This window comes from Drosophila takahashii, chromosome 3R, assembly GCF_030179915.1.
Source record: "Drosophila takahashii strain IR98-3 E-12201 chromosome 3R, DtakHiC1v2, whole genome shotgun sequence".
NCBI lineage: Eukaryota > Metazoa > Arthropoda > Insecta > Diptera > Drosophilidae > Drosophila > Drosophila takahashii.
Genome location: NC_091681.1, coordinates 24,226,342 through 24,241,484, shown reverse-complemented (window position 1 = coordinate 24,241,484; position 15,143 = coordinate 24,226,342). Strand labels below are relative to the sequence as shown.

Below are 15,143 nucleotides of genomic sequence, written 5' to 3'. Positions count from 1 at the left end.
ATATTCAAAGCCATGCGTTTGCGAAGGACATGAGCAGTGACTGCAAAAACTGGCTGTCTCAGCGAGGGTCAATTCTTCAGTTCAGAATCATATTATAATGAACAAATGTAAAATACATAAAAATGGATTTTAGATAAAATAAAATATAATTTTCACTTATTTTTGGGTAACCTTTTGTATTTAATATTAGTTGATTAAACTTTGATTTTTCAAAAACTTTAACCAACCGATATATTGCAAGAATAATATTAAAGTTTAAATATCTTTTTAAAATTTATAGATTAATACTGTCGTAGTTTTGGAAAATGTTATAATTGTCTATCTTATCTTTTATTTTATATTTAATTCGTTACTTAGGAGTACGATTTTTAAAAATGTTAGTTCTCTAAAAACATTTTATTTTCTAATTTATTATAATATGTTAAAAATACGTCAAAAATAAAAAAATAATATCGTCTAATTCAAAACGAGCCCTCGCAACTGCCTTTTTATGCTTCTTTCCTTGCAAATGAAATGCAAACAGTTGAGGATGGGAGGGTGCTATGCAATTCTTGCTGCCCCACTGTCAATTGACGGCCACGCCTCCTTTTTTCCAGAAGAGAACTTAGTTTTTAATTTCACTTTCGCTAGCAGAGACGCCCCCCGGCGGCAGCCCTCACATTTTTGCTCATTTAATACGTGCGTTACCCGCAAGGACATTCCGAAGCACTAGTCCTCCTACAGTTTTGCCCTCTTTTTTAATGCGCTTTAAAAGGGTATTTTAATTTACGTTTTTAATGCAGTGAGTGGGGTTCTAAATATATATTTTGTTCTCACACACATATATGTAGGACTCAGCAGAGAAATGTTTTAATGTTTAATTAATTTCCTTCTTGCATTTGTGAAGATTTATATTTTCCATTCACTCAACTAAAATTTAAAAAAAATTGTTTGACCAAATTTTATTGAGTTTTAAGGAATAATATTAAAAACCTATATTTTAGTAATTTAGTAGTATTTTTTTCTCTTAGTAACGAATATTATAAAAAAATATATAATATTTACAATTTATTAGCTTAAATTTGTTTTTGTTATATTCAAATCGTTATGTTAATAAAGTGATTACAAATATAGATATACCTATTAGTGATAAATCATTTACATTGCTCAAGTATTTTTTAATGTTAAATCTTTTTCAGAATAAAAGTCAGGGTATTTAAAGGTCCGGTCACGGCAAACCATCTTTTATTCGCCTTTTTTCATTTGAGGTTTTTATGTGTTTATGTATTTACAGCACACACACATAAATCACACATACACCCGCATTCGTTTGCATGGGCATAAGTGGCTTTAGCCAAGCGTGTTGGGGGTGAAACAGTAAACAGCTGCGAGATAAATTGCTCATCTGCTCGACCTCGACGTTGATGTGATGTCGCCTTTCTCTGACCCCGCCCCCCGTTTCCCATTTCGAATTTCCCACCGCCCCCTAAAAAGCCTGGACTCAGTGTCATCGCATCGCAGGGTGCTGAGCTGAAGTGTTAAGTACATAAAACCCACATACATTGCGTTTATCCATAATGATGACCTAACTTATGACTCGTCCGGCCACGCTGCGTATACGTAATGCGCATAAGAAGCGAAAAGCGGAAACGAAAAGCATTGCTGGGAAAGCAGAAAATCGCTGCGAATCGCCTGAGCTTGTGTTTGTCCGAGTTTTAGGACATAAAGATTGGATTTGTGCCGGCTGTCACTTTAATTTTTATGGCAATTGTTGCGAGTGTCTGAGATATTTGGAGATTTTTTTTGATTTGGTACAAAGGTGTGCTAAAATTTTAATGTTTTCGATTTTCTTTATAAGATATATAATTTAAAAATAATTCAAGCCTTTTTTATGATATAATATTTGTTTATTTTTTAAATAGGAAACTTTTAATGATATATATTTTCGAAGAACAATAACCATTATTTCAGCCGTTTTCTGTATCCTCAACTTGCAACACTGTGGACGAGATGCCCATCTTCTGGAACAATCGTATAAAGTTTTGTTTAGTAGTGCAAAGCACACTTCCCGCCATCACCTCTCTTTCGAATGATTCCGGATGTTTTGTCTGTGAATCGTTCCATCGGTTGTGGCCTCTTTGCCCCTTGACCTCTACTCTTTTAGCCATTTGCCTGCCCCATTGGGATTCCTTGGTGGAGAATTGGCAGCCACAGCAGCCAATCGGGAGCACTTTGCCACTCAAGTGCCAAACAATTTCAAAAATCAACACCACCCCGAGCTGCAGGGGAAAAGCGAAGGAAAACAGGAAGCGAGTGGGGGGAAAAAGGAAGGAAAACCAATTCATTTGGAGCTCAGGAGTACTCGTGTTGCAATGACACTGGCAAAGCCAACCAATCTTTGCGCTCAATTAATTAACTTGGCCAAAAGGTAACGCCGGGCTTGGCTCTAATGAATACCAAATGAGCATATCAGCATGTGTACCGTCAGACAGCCCGCGATTTATTTTGAGTAATAAATTCGCTAAAAAAGTGTCACGAATTTATGGAACCGCCGACATTTCAGGCACGGATGACAGATTGCTTTGGATGCGAATGAACAGAGATTGCCCGGGGTTCGGGATTCCGGGGTTTCACTGGGTCTCGATTTATGTGGGTGTGTCTGCACGCCGAGCACTTGACTAACCCCCGACGATATGGATCCTTGGATTCGCCTCCATCTCGCTTAGTCATTCGTGCTAATGTACATTTTTTATGCCCACCGCTGATAAGAGAGCCCGTCGCCTCTGCCTCTTATAGCAAATCCGAATCCATCTCGCAGTCAGCCTCATTCGGAACGCGGTCCTTTCGTTTCAATTTACATATGCCCTTGCCTTTTAAAAAATACACAGAGAATTGTTAATGACTACTTTAATGATATCTTAAAAATTTAATCGGAAATGGGTTACTTTGATTTCAAAGATAGGAATTTTTTAGTATATGTTTTTAAATATACTTTATTTGTAAGTTACAAAGGTTTCAGTAAGTGTGAAAATATTCTTTATGCTGGGTTCACAAATGGAATTTATTCGCATGTTAATTTATATCTTTAAATCTGCTTGTATCAAGGTATTTATTATTTTTTTGTTATTCTAATTAAGAAACTTACAAGATTGTATAATTTTTTTGAAGTGCATATCCTTAGTATATCCCACATATAAATGATGTGTCAGTTTGCGTTGCCGGTTGCGTTTTTACCTCCAACTCGCTTTCACTCATTTTACGCTTCGCCGCCGCTGCTCACTCGAGGTTACCGCTTTTCTCGTTTCCTGATCTTGGTCGTGGCCTCCTCTGGAAAAATTCTTAGCCATCCAGGTGGCAAGGTGGACAGGTGGGCGATGGTGCAAAGCTGGGTGGTTTTGGTTGGCAGTTGGGCGGGGCGCGCGAGTGCTAAAACAGATTACAGTTCGGGACATGTTTTGATAAGCAGCAATTTAAAACGTGATGCTATTTTGGGCTTACACGACGAGGAAGATCCGCCACAAAATCAATCTTGACTGGCTAACCAAACGGAGACTGCGAAATAAGAAGGTAACCGGAGATTACTGTATTGTTGGAACTGATTATTTTTAACGCAAAATTGATTCTATTCATGTACATGAACTTTTTAAACTAAAGTATATATCGAGAATGCTGCTATAGTTCTTTTTAAAATTTTATATTTAAAGGGCATTATAAACTAAACTTTAAACTGGTAAGAAAAATACAGTATAAATGACAAGCTTTATTTGTTTGTATTTTTTTGTCTTATTGTCCGTTATATTCTACCTTGAATTTAAAATTAACTTTAAAACTTTCTTATATTTTCCATCTTTCCTACTATAGGAAAGGCAATAGAGTCGCAAGATTCCAATAAGAAGAGGTTGGAGTTTTGAAGAGCGCCAAGAGAGCTCCACAATGTACTAGCAATATCTTTTCATTTGAGGAATAAGCGAGAGATGTGGAAGCGGATGTCATGCGAAGCAAAGACAATCAACGTGGGTAATAACTGTCATAAACAAAATTGGTTTTATCCTGCCAACTTTCGATCTTCCAAATTCTTTGAGATGAAAAATTCATATCATGAAATTAAAACCCATTTCCTTACTCTACGGTTTATTACTGAAAGTCGTTTGATTTTCCTTAAAAAGTAATTAATATTTAACACAGAAATATTATATATATTAAATATTTTATATTCAACGGCTCTAAATCATGTCTTCATTTTACTCTACTCAATTTAATCTACCCCTGTTAACAAGGTTTGCAACTCATAAAAACATATTGTGAGTAAAATCCGAAAATAAAGTAATTTTGATTTATTTAACTCTGGCTAAAACACCGCGTGAAGATAAAATACAGACGAAAAGCCATTTCGTTTGCTGTCATCTTTTTTGTGTGCGAGATTTACTATCCTAGAGTCTTGGACAAACCAAAGAGCTCAATCTGAGCCAAGAGCCAAAAGTTTCCATTTCGATTCTCCAGTTTACTCGGCTACCACCCCTGCTATTTCTTTTTTTTTTGGCGGCACGTTCGCACTTTTTGCTGTCGCTTCATTTTGTATCCGCCCCTCCACTCGCTTTTCCTTTACTTTTCCGGCTGTTGTTATAAGAAACTCATTCGTATTGTCAACTTCGTTTTCATCAGCAGACAGCCGGAGAACCTGGAGGGGAGTGCCAGCTAACTGACAGAAGCTTTAAGATAACAATTTTTATAACTACACGGCAGCGTCTCATCCACTTTCCCTGGCGTTTGTTAGGCCTTCAGAGGCACTCAGACAAAAATAAAAAATAAAATATTTCGAAAGGTATTTTTGAAAAAAAGTAACCTTGAGATTTATGAATCTTTATTTAATATATTTTTATGAGTTATAAAATATCAATAACAAATGTTTATAAAAAATACCTATCAGCTATAAGGATTTTAATTAATAACTCTATAACTTTTCCTCTGAGTGTACGATATAAGGTTTCCCAACATTTTCGCACGCCTCTTCGGTTGCCCATTTATTTTTCCTGTTCTTGTTATCGTTGTTATTGTCGCTCGCTTGTCGTGTCCTGTCATAAAAAAAGGAGCTGGAAAAGCTGTAAGTCGAGGTGGAGGAAAAGTTAAGCATCTTGGCGGGCATATGACAGATTGCTTAAATGGTACCCATGTGGGATATTACCCGTGCTCGAAGGTCGCACATCCTAGTTGACATTTCAAAGTTCTCTTTTTTTGTGACGGATTTTTGCGGAAGTTAATTGGTATGTTGTTGTTTCGATTTTGATTTAAATTGAAATAACATTTACTAAATTATCAGCATACTGTTCACTTTCCACTCAATTTATTTTGGGAAATGTTTGCCAAAACGAATTACATACTGATTTTATAGCAATATATTTTGTTCGTTGGCTTTTAGAGTGACTGAGTTTTAGAGTATAAACAATATTTCATTATTCGTTTAATTTTAAACGGTCATCTATTAATTTAAATACATTTTAGATTTATAAATAAATAATAAATTAAATGTTTTAATTACAAATATTCTTTGTTTATTCTGTTTAATTTATGTATAATTTAATCCTGAAGAAATAAAACATTGTTTGTTTATTAGCTAAAATATACTTGTGTTTGATTTTATGGTTTGCTTAACTGGAATTTAAATTTCGAATCATACCCAGGCGCTTATCCTTGGGCCACTGGCAATGTGAATCAGAAATGGCAACAACATTGATTGCAACAAAAGCGACATAGCACAGGACACACGACATCCTCCGAAATGTCCTGCAGCGAAGGGAAATTCGTTGCCATGCTCGTCCAGTGGACGATAAACGGACGCGATTAAATGAGCAAATCGTTTAATTATAAGTCCACTTAATGCCAAGCGTAAAGCCAAAGGCTTTATAGGCGACATTTTCTGGCAAAAGCACGGGGAGCTGGGGAGGCCGGGTATGTGGATTGGCAATTTCGATTGCCTTTAGCCGGATCGGGAATCGTGACGCGACATTTTGACAGTCGCAGGGACCCAAGAACACTCGGCATGGCCGATAGCAACAATATGTCAATGCAATTTGGCAATGATACGGCAGGCTGTGTGAAAAATCGCCTGCCACCCACTCCCACTTCGCCTCGCACTCCACTAGATTTTCCCCAAACTGCCAGCAGTCAAAATTCATTCGACAAGACGACTGCTGCCCTTGGCAGTTCTTTCTGAGAAATCACAATAGGAATGGCAATGGGACTGCAGATCTGTCAGTCCACCCACCTTCGACGATTTCCCATTTAATTACAACAAAACATGCACTCAGAAAATAAAAACGATCGAGAGGAGTACAAAATATGCAATATATGCAAAATTGATATCTTTTTAAATTCGGAAGCTGATAGTATGTTGTTTCTTGTAATTTTCTTAAGAATCAATGAATATTTTTACGAATTAAACTATTATTTATATTTTTTTTCTATGTATAATATTGTAACATTTATTTTCATTTTGTTTAATTCATAAATTATACTCCTTTTATTATGCATTATATTTCCTAATAAGTTTGTTCGTTTTAAACCTAATTAAACTCAAAAATGTTCTTTCAGTGCTACGTAGTTTCATTGGCATGGTCATCTGCAGATCTAGCAGTCCGAAAATAGCATAGTAAGCCCAGGAAAGGTCCGCTGAAAAAGGGATTCCGTACCAGCTTAAATTGCCATCATCGCGCTGAACGCATGTCGGGCTCAGAGCCTTGTCATGAGCCAGGAATCATGACCTCGCAACGTTTTGACTGACAGCCCGTTCTCAAAATGTAAAATCAATGGTCACACCAGCTCAAACATCAAATCCCTCCCTTTAAAAAAAAGACTCCCAGCGATGACACTGACTTGACTGATGTTGCTGGTCCAGTGACTGATTTTTAGGATATTTACTACGTTTTAATTTTTGGGTGGCTTCGCCTTTGACGTCTTGAAATATTATAAATTATATTTTTAAACTATTTTATGATTAATATGTTCTTAATTTTGGCGTATTTTTCTTTTAATAAAAAATTATAATTATTTATTTGAATTTATTTATAGGTAACTACTTTTCCTATCACTCTCTAATCCTATTCTGTCATTCGCTGTTGGATATAAAATCCATTTTGTTTTAGCCAGTTATTTCAAAATGAAATCCTAAAAAACTAAAAAAGCAGAGGAATTGATAACAGCAGTCACCATGTGAAAACCAGTTTATGTTTATTTGAATCCGTGCAGACAGAGTGACACAGACCGTGCGTCCAAATATTTAATTTAAATCAGTGTCACTGGCCACTTGGCGAATCGTGCCAATTGTAAGCTGGTTAAGTAAAAATACAAAACCTGAAAAACTTGCTAAAAATGCAAATGGGACCGAAACATGCTAAAATTAAACTAAAATCACGCTTTAAACTGAAAAATGGTAAAGAATAAAAGCCAGTTTTGGGAAGGAGAAATTAATCAAGAAATTGTAAGGGAAGTGGAAGATAAACAAAGCCCACATGTTATCACCTGAGAAGCGACTCTTATGCGGTTGTTTTTGCTTTCGTTTCATTTGCCTGAAACTACATGGGAGCCACCCAGAGATTCCGGAGGTGGGTGAAGCCGTTTACGTGTTTTCATTTAATTTAAAACATTTTCTTTGCCGAAATTACAAAGTGCATCTAGTGCTGTGCTCAGCCATGAAGGTCCTCTAAATACTCGCCGTACGCTTTAAACGGGGTGTAATAATTAGAAATATGCTGAAATTGGTTGAAATTCAGAGAGAAGAAATTTTTCTAACTTATGTTGTCTTCTGTGTATTAGTTTCTCTACTGTAATTCAGTTTGCTAGTTTGTTATTATACAAAGCAAATTCTTTGATAAGATAAGTAGACACAAAAGTTTAGATTGTGTGATAGCACAGTTTATATAATTATAAAACTATATAATATTCTTTTTATGTGATTTCATAAGACTTTAGTTAAGGACGGTAATCTTCTAAATGGCTGGGGGCAAAAGTTCAAGAAAGATTTTTCTTGTTTCCAGGGAGCTTACCAATTTTTTCAGTGTAGGCAGTAGGTATGAGTCATCGAATGAGGAAAGTTCTAATGCGATAAGAAATCCACTATCAATACGTTTACACTGAAAGTCTCTCGAATATGCTGAAATTAGTGGTGAAATATGTTTTTTTCCACCTATCACTACAAAGCCGACAAGTGCGGCATACTTATCGGAGGCCGACCGAAGGTGTTATCCGAAGTCAACATCTATAGAACTTCAAATATAAGGCGCTGGCCAGTCGGTTCTTTTTTCAGTTTGCGGCTAACGATCAGCCAGAATGGTTAACAAGTCGGGTCGATTTCTGCTGCTGGCAGTAGCCATTGTTGCGATTGTAAATGGCTCACAGGGTGCAAATATTCTGGGTCTCTTCCCCAGTCTGAGTCCCTCGCACTTGATCATCCAAATGTCGGCAGCTAAGGCTCTGGCGGAGAGGGGTCACAATGTGACGGTGGTCACGACTCTGAAGCCCGTGGTGAACCATAAGAATATTAATATGGTCCAAGTGCCCATTAGCAAGGAGGAGGCCCAGCAAATGAGCGACACCATCGGAGCGATGACCAAGAGCGACAACAGCAACATGGCCCTATCGCTGCTCCGAATGATGGGACAGATGGACTTCATGTTCAGAAAGAATGCGGAAACCCTGATGGACGACCGAGTCAAGGAGCTGTACTTGAATAAGGATAACAAATTCGACCTGGTTCTCTCCGGATACTTCATGAACGATTTCCAGCTTGGATTTGCCAGGAAAGTGAACGCTCCTGTCATCGTTTTGGCCACAATGCCACCCAATCAAATGTTGAACCCACTAATCGGAAATCCTCTGGAGGTGGCCTACGTGCCATCAATAAACGATTCCGTGGAAAAGGGCAAGGCTCTGACCTTCCGCCAGCGTTTGACCGGCTACCTTACCAGCACATCCTTTGGCCTATTTCAATACCTCACCGAACGGCGGAATCGGAAATTATTCAAGTAAGTAGACCAGAAAATGTAATTGTTGACACGCGAGAGCTTATATCGATTTTCTATTTACAGGGAAATTTTCGGTGACGATCCTACCATTCCGGAATACTCCGAAATGCTCAAAAACACGTCACTGATATTCTTCGCATCCCACGCAGCCAGTGAGGGACCCATTCGACCCAATGTACCTGGTGCCATAGAAATCGGAGGCATTCAAATTAAGGATAAGCCGGATCCGCTGCCCCGAAATATGGCAGAGTTCCTGGGCAATGCCACTGATGGAGCAATTCTCCTCTCCTTGGGTTCCAATGTGAAGGGAAGCCACCTTAAACCCGACACGGTTGTCAAGATGTTCAACGTCCTCTCGAAACTAAAGCAAAGGGTCATCTGGAAGTGGGAAGATCTGGAGAAGACCCCCGGCAAGTCGGACAACATTCTCTATTCCAAGTGGCTGCCACAGGACGACATCCTGGCCCACCCTAAAATCAAGCTGTTCATCAATCACGCCGGCAAAGGAGGAATAACTGAGGCCCAGTATCATGGAAAGCCGATGCTTTCGTTGCCCGTGTTTGCCGATCAACCCGGAAATGCTGAAGCTATGGTCAAAAAGGGTTTTGGCCTCACCTTGAGCCTGCTTACCCTGGAGGAGCAGCCTTTCCAAGAGGCCATCCTAGAGATCTTGTCAAATCCGCAGTATGCCCAAAAGGTGGCCTCATTCTCCTCCCTCTACCGCGATCGCCCAATGACCGCTAGGGAGTCGGTGATCTACTGGACGGAGTACGTCATCCGGCATCATGGAGCTGCCCATCTACAGAGTCCTTTGGTCCACATGAACTTCATAGCCGCCAATAACATCGATCTCTACGCTTTATTCGCCGGAATACTAGTAATTCTTGTATTGATTTTGAGGGCTCTAGTGAAAATTATTCACAGAAGGTTCTTTTCAAAGTCAAAGAAGGAGAAAACGCACTGAAAGTATTTGATAAGCTTGCGATACCACAGTCAACTAACAAAAATACTCTGTCACTATGACATTAAAATAGTTTAGTACTGTCAAAAATTAAACATAATAAATATACAAATTTACTAAAACATTTCTTATATATTTTATTTTTAATTTGGTTCGAGGAAGCAATGGGGAACGCAAAGAAAATAAAACACAACAATAATTAAATTTATTTTATTATAATCATCGCTAACCTTTGTGGCATACGACTAAAAACGTAACTGGGACCTATAAGATCCTAGACTATAATAAAAAGTTATTGGATCTAAACTTAAAATCTTGTGTTAAATTTAATGAAATAACTTTTAATACTTTTTAAGGACTTTGAGATTTGATATTTAATCACTGAAGATAAACTATAAAACCATCTTATCCACACTTTAAATGATTTAAACTTTTAAAGTAATTAACTATTGTCATTTCAATTGGAAAGGTTGTATATCGTCAATTTCTTTCAATAAAATTATATTATTTATTATTCATACATTTATATATGAATCAAACAAAATAATGGACTTTAACAAAATGTTTGAATAGATTACAGTCCTTTTGCGAGACTCATATCGCACGAATCTATAATATTGATTAGATAAGTAGGATTATCATAACGTTTGGCCCGATAACGCATCCACTATCAATGCGTGTGTTCTTAAACGTTTTAAGTAGTAGGTAATAGATGAAATTGTTTGTGAAATAGATTATTTTACGGCAGCCTAGCACAACAAAGCGAAAAATGCTACCTACTTATCGGTCGTAAACTGTGTGGTCATCCGAAGTCAGCGGGAACACAGTATCATATATATAAGGTACTACCAGCGAGTTCAGTTTATCAGTCTACTGTTAACGATCCACCGAAATGGTTCAGAAGCCGGTTCGATTTTTGCTGCTGGCAATAGCCATCGCTGCTTTTATGGGTGGCTCCCAGGGTGCAAATATTCTGGGCCTCTTCCCCAGTCTGAGTCCCTCGCACGTCATCATCCAAATGTCGGCGGCCAAGGTTCTGGCGGAGAAGGGACACAATGTGACTGTGGTCACGGTCCTAAAACCAGTGGTTACCCACAACAACATAAAAGTGATCCAGGTACCGCTTACCAAAGAGGAGTCCCAGCTGATGAGCGACACCATTGGCGAGATGTCCAAAAGCGACAATAGCAACATGATACTGTCCCTGATCCGAATGTCGGGACAAATGGACTTTATGTACAACAAGATGGCAGCAGCCCTTAAGGACGATCGTGTGCGTCAACTGTATCTGAATAAGGACAATAAATTCGACCTGGTTTTCTCCGGATACTTCATGAACGATTTCCAGCTGGGATTCGCCAAGAAGGTTAACGCGCCTGTCATCGTCGTCGCCTCAATGCCACCCAATCAAATGTTAAACCCCCTGATCGGAAATCCTCTGGAAGTTGCCTATGTACCTTCGATGAATGATTCCGTGGAGAAGGGCAAAGCCATGTCCTTCCGGCAGCGTTTGACTGGCTATCTAACTAGCACCTTCTTCGAACTGTTTAATTACCTATGCGAAAGGCGTAATATAAATTTGTACAAGTAAGTTAAACACGGTTTTTACTTTGATATTAAAGCGATTTTACTTACATTTTTTCTCTTTACAGGGATATTTTCGGTAACGATCCCACGCTGCCAGAGTACTCGGAATTGCTCAAGAACACCTCGTTGGTATTCTTTGCATCCCACGCGCTGAGCGAAGGGCCCATTCGACCCAATGTCCCGGCTGCAATAGAGATCGGAGGTATTCAGGTTAAAGACACTCCTGATCCTCTGCCCCAAAATATGGCAGAGTTCTTGGGAAATGCCACAGATGGTGCGATTCTCCTCTCTCTGGGATCCAATGTTAAGGGAAGCCACCTTAAACCCGACACGGTTGTCAAGATGTTTAATGTTCTCTCGAAACTGAAGCAAAGGGTCATCTGGAAGTGGGAAGATCTGGAGAAGACCCCCGGAAAGTCGGACAACATACTGTATTCCAAGTGGCTGCCACAGGACGACATCCTGGCCCACCCTAAAATCAAGCTTTTTATTAATCACGCTGGAAAAGGTGGAATTACTGAGGCCCAGTATCATGGAAAGCCGATGCTTTCGTTGCCCGTATTCGGAGATCAGCCCGGGAATGCTGACGCCATGGTCGAAAAGGGCTTTGGTCTGACTCTGAGCCTTCTTACTCTCGAGGAGCAGCCTTTCCAAGAGGCCATCCTAGAGATCTTGTCGAATCCGCAGTATGCCCAGAAGGTGGCCTCGTTCTCCTCCCTCTACCGCGATCGCCCAATGACCGCTAGGGAGTCGGTGATCTACTGGTCGGAGTATGTCATCCGTCACCATGGAGCTGCCCATCTTCAGAGTCCTTTGGTCCACATGAACTTCATAGCCGCCAATAACATCGATATCTATATCTTTTTCGTAGTTATCCTACTTACACTTGTATTGCTTCTAAAGCTTCTGGTGCAATTCATTTACAGAAAGCTCGTATCAAAGCCAAAGAAGGAGAAAAAACACTAAATATTTTAAATATGCTTGCCATAAACTTTAGCAAGCGTCTATGAAAAATACTCGTCACTACGACATTAAAATAGCGATAAAAAAATAAATATACTTAAAATATTAACTTTTCTATTTCGTATTGATATTGGGAGTGATGGATATGGTGGATTTTATTTTAAAATTTTTGTACATCTAATTAGATGTGATGACAGGAAATGTTAAAGAACATAATATTATTGTCCAAACATTAAGTATTATGCAATTTCTTTCTATTCAATTGTGCAATCGATTGCCTTTCAAATCTAAAAATTTGGTAGATAAAAGAAAATGTAAACAAATTGTCACTCGTCCTGATAACGTCAAACTATCGCGTTTGTTGATTAGGCTTATCAAGTGTTTTTGGTACATTATAACACTACCCTCCCTAAACAAAGCGGACTGGTTGAGCTAATGAAGGTTTCGGCCATTATCTTAAGATTGTTTTCCGAGGATTCCCACGGTTATTTGTAGAACTGGGTTAGTCATCATGTAGAAGTAATTGCTATATTTCTCTACACTCGCTTACATTTGCCCCAATCAAATCTGATTTCATGTTTCCATTTTATTTTCATAAATTTTTTATCTATGTATTTTTATTTTAATTTATGGCTATTAGAGTTTTTTAAAAAATTGGCTATATTATTAAAATTCTTAAAACATTTTAGTGCAATTTTTCCTTCTTTGACTTTGATGTGATTTTTCGGTAAATAACTTTACCTAGTGCCCTAAAAATCAGTATTATCGTAACTAGTACCACAGCAAACAACGCGTAAATGTCGATGTTATTGGCTGCTATGAAGTTCATGTGGACCAAAGGACTCTGAAGATGGGCAGCTCCATGATGCCGGATGACGTACTCCGTCCAGTAGATCAGCGACTCCCTAGCGGTCATTGGGCGATCGCGGTAGAGGGAGGAGAACGAGGCCACCTTCTGGGCATACTGTGGATTCGACAATATTTCTTGGATGGCTTCTTGGAAAGGCTGCTCCTCCAGAGTGAGAAGACTCAGAGTCAGGCCAAAACCATTTCTGACCATGTCCTCCGCATTGCCGGGCTGATCTCCAAACACGGGCAACGAAAGCATGGGCTTTCCGTGATACTGGGCCTCAGTTATTCCACCTTTGCCCGCGTGATTGATAAACATTTTAATATTTTTGTGGGCCAGGATGTCGTCCTGAGGCAGCCACTTGGAGAAGAGAATGTTGTCCGACTTGCCGGGGGTCTTCTCCAGATCCTCCCACTTCCAGATGACCCTTTGTTTCAGTTTCGAAAGGACGTTGAACATCTTGACAACCGTGTCTGGTTTAATGTGGCTCCCCTGAACATTTGAGCCCAGAGTCAGGAGAATGGCTCCATCAGTGCCGTTGCCCAGGAAGTCCGCAATATTTTGGGGCAAGGGATCCGGCTGGTCTTTAATTTGAATTCCGCCGATTTCTATGGCAGCAGGAACATTGGGTCTAATGGGTCCTTCGCTGGCCGCGTGGGATGCAAAGAATACCAACGAAGTGTTTTTAAGCATTTCTGAGTACTCCGGCATTGTGGGGTCGTTACCGAAAACCTCCCTAAAAAAATAGAAAACGCATATAAGCATTTGTACTGAATATTTGGAGTCACGTCTCTACTTACTTGTATAAATTCCTGTTACGTCTTTCGGAGAGATATGTAAAAATACCAAAGGCGGAGCTTGTAATGTAGCTGCCCAATCGCTGGGTGAAGGTGGCACCTTTTCCCTGCTCCACGTCGTTGCTTCCCGCATAGGCGATCTCCAGTGGATTACCAATCAGTGGGTTCACCATTTGATTCGGCGGCATTGTAGCCAAGACGATGACAGGAGCGTTCACTTTCTTTGCGAACCCAAGTTGGAAATCGTTCATGAAGAATCCAGAGAGAACCAGGTCGAATCTGTTGTCTTTATTCAAGTACAGATCCTTCACTCGTTCGTCCATCAGGGTCTCCGCATTCTTCTGGAACATGAAGTCCATCTGTCCCATCATTCGGATCAGGGATACAGCCATGTTGCTGTTGTCGTTCTTGGTCATCGCCCCAATGGTGTCGCTCATTTGCTGGGACTCCTCCTTGGTAAGAGGCACCTGGATCACTTTTATGTTCTTGTGGTTAACCACTGGCTTTAGTACCGTGACCACAGTCACATTGTGTCCACTCTCCGCCAGAACCTTAGCTGCGGACATTTGGAGGATCAAGTGCGAAGGACTTAGGCTCGGGAAGAGACCCAGAATATTGGCTCCTTGGGAGCCACCCATGAAAGCAGCGACGGCTACTGCCAGCAGCAAAATCTGACTCGAATTGTGAACCATGTTTGTGGATCGCCAAAGGCAGACTGATAAAGTGCATTCACTGGCAGTGCCTTATATTCAAGATTATATAGAAGCTGACTTCGGATGACGCCTCAGTTTGCTACCGATAAGCCGGTAGCATTTTTCGTGATTGTTGTGCTAGGTTGCTCCAAACAAAACCATTTCACCACCGATTTCTGCTATTTCGTGAAAGGTTTTTTTATAGAATCATTGATTGTGGACTCCTTATCGCGCTAAACACTATGTTAATTATTGGCTTTCAGAAACGGAAAATACTATCTACTAGTCTAATCATCG

General features: G+C 39.6%; 3 protein-coding genes across 3 annotated transcripts; 2 read left to right on the top strand and 1 right to left on the bottom strand.

Moving 5' to 3' along the window:
* The first annotated feature begins 8,270 nt into the window (after positions 1-8,270).
* LOC138913586 (UDP-glucosyltransferase 2-like) lies at positions 8,271-10,042 on the top strand. The gene is made up of 2 exons (XM_070217611.1): positions 8,271-8,996; positions 9,060-10,042. The coding sequence occupies exons 1-2, from the start codon at positions 8,302-8,304 to the stop codon at positions 9,958-9,960; spliced, it is 1,596 nt and encodes a 531-aa protein (XP_070073712.1). The 5' UTR covers positions 8,271-8,301; the 3' UTR covers positions 9,961-10,042.
* A 796-nt stretch (positions 10,043-10,838) lies between these two features.
* LOC108068511 (UDP-glucosyltransferase 2-like) lies at positions 10,839-12,580 on the top strand. The gene is made up of 2 exons (XM_017158138.3): positions 10,839-11,544; positions 11,610-12,580. Exons 1-2 carry the CDS (start codon positions 10,850-10,852, stop codon positions 12,508-12,510), a joined length of 1,596 nt encoding a protein of 531 aa, XP_017013627.3. The 5' UTR covers positions 10,839-10,849; the 3' UTR covers positions 12,511-12,580.
* Positions 12,581-13,174: 594 nt separating this feature from the next.
* Positions 13,175-14,931, bottom strand: LOC108068378 (UDP-glucosyltransferase 2-like). The gene is made up of 2 exons (XM_017157894.3): positions 14,158-14,931; positions 13,175-14,093 (listed from the first exon to the last, which is right to left on the bottom strand). The coding sequence occupies exons 1-2, from the start codon at positions 14,844-14,846 to the stop codon at positions 13,193-13,195; spliced, it is 1,590 nt and encodes a 529-aa protein (XP_017013383.2). The 5' UTR covers positions 14,847-14,931; the 3' UTR covers positions 13,175-13,192.
* Positions 14,932-15,143: the final 212 nt, after the last annotated feature.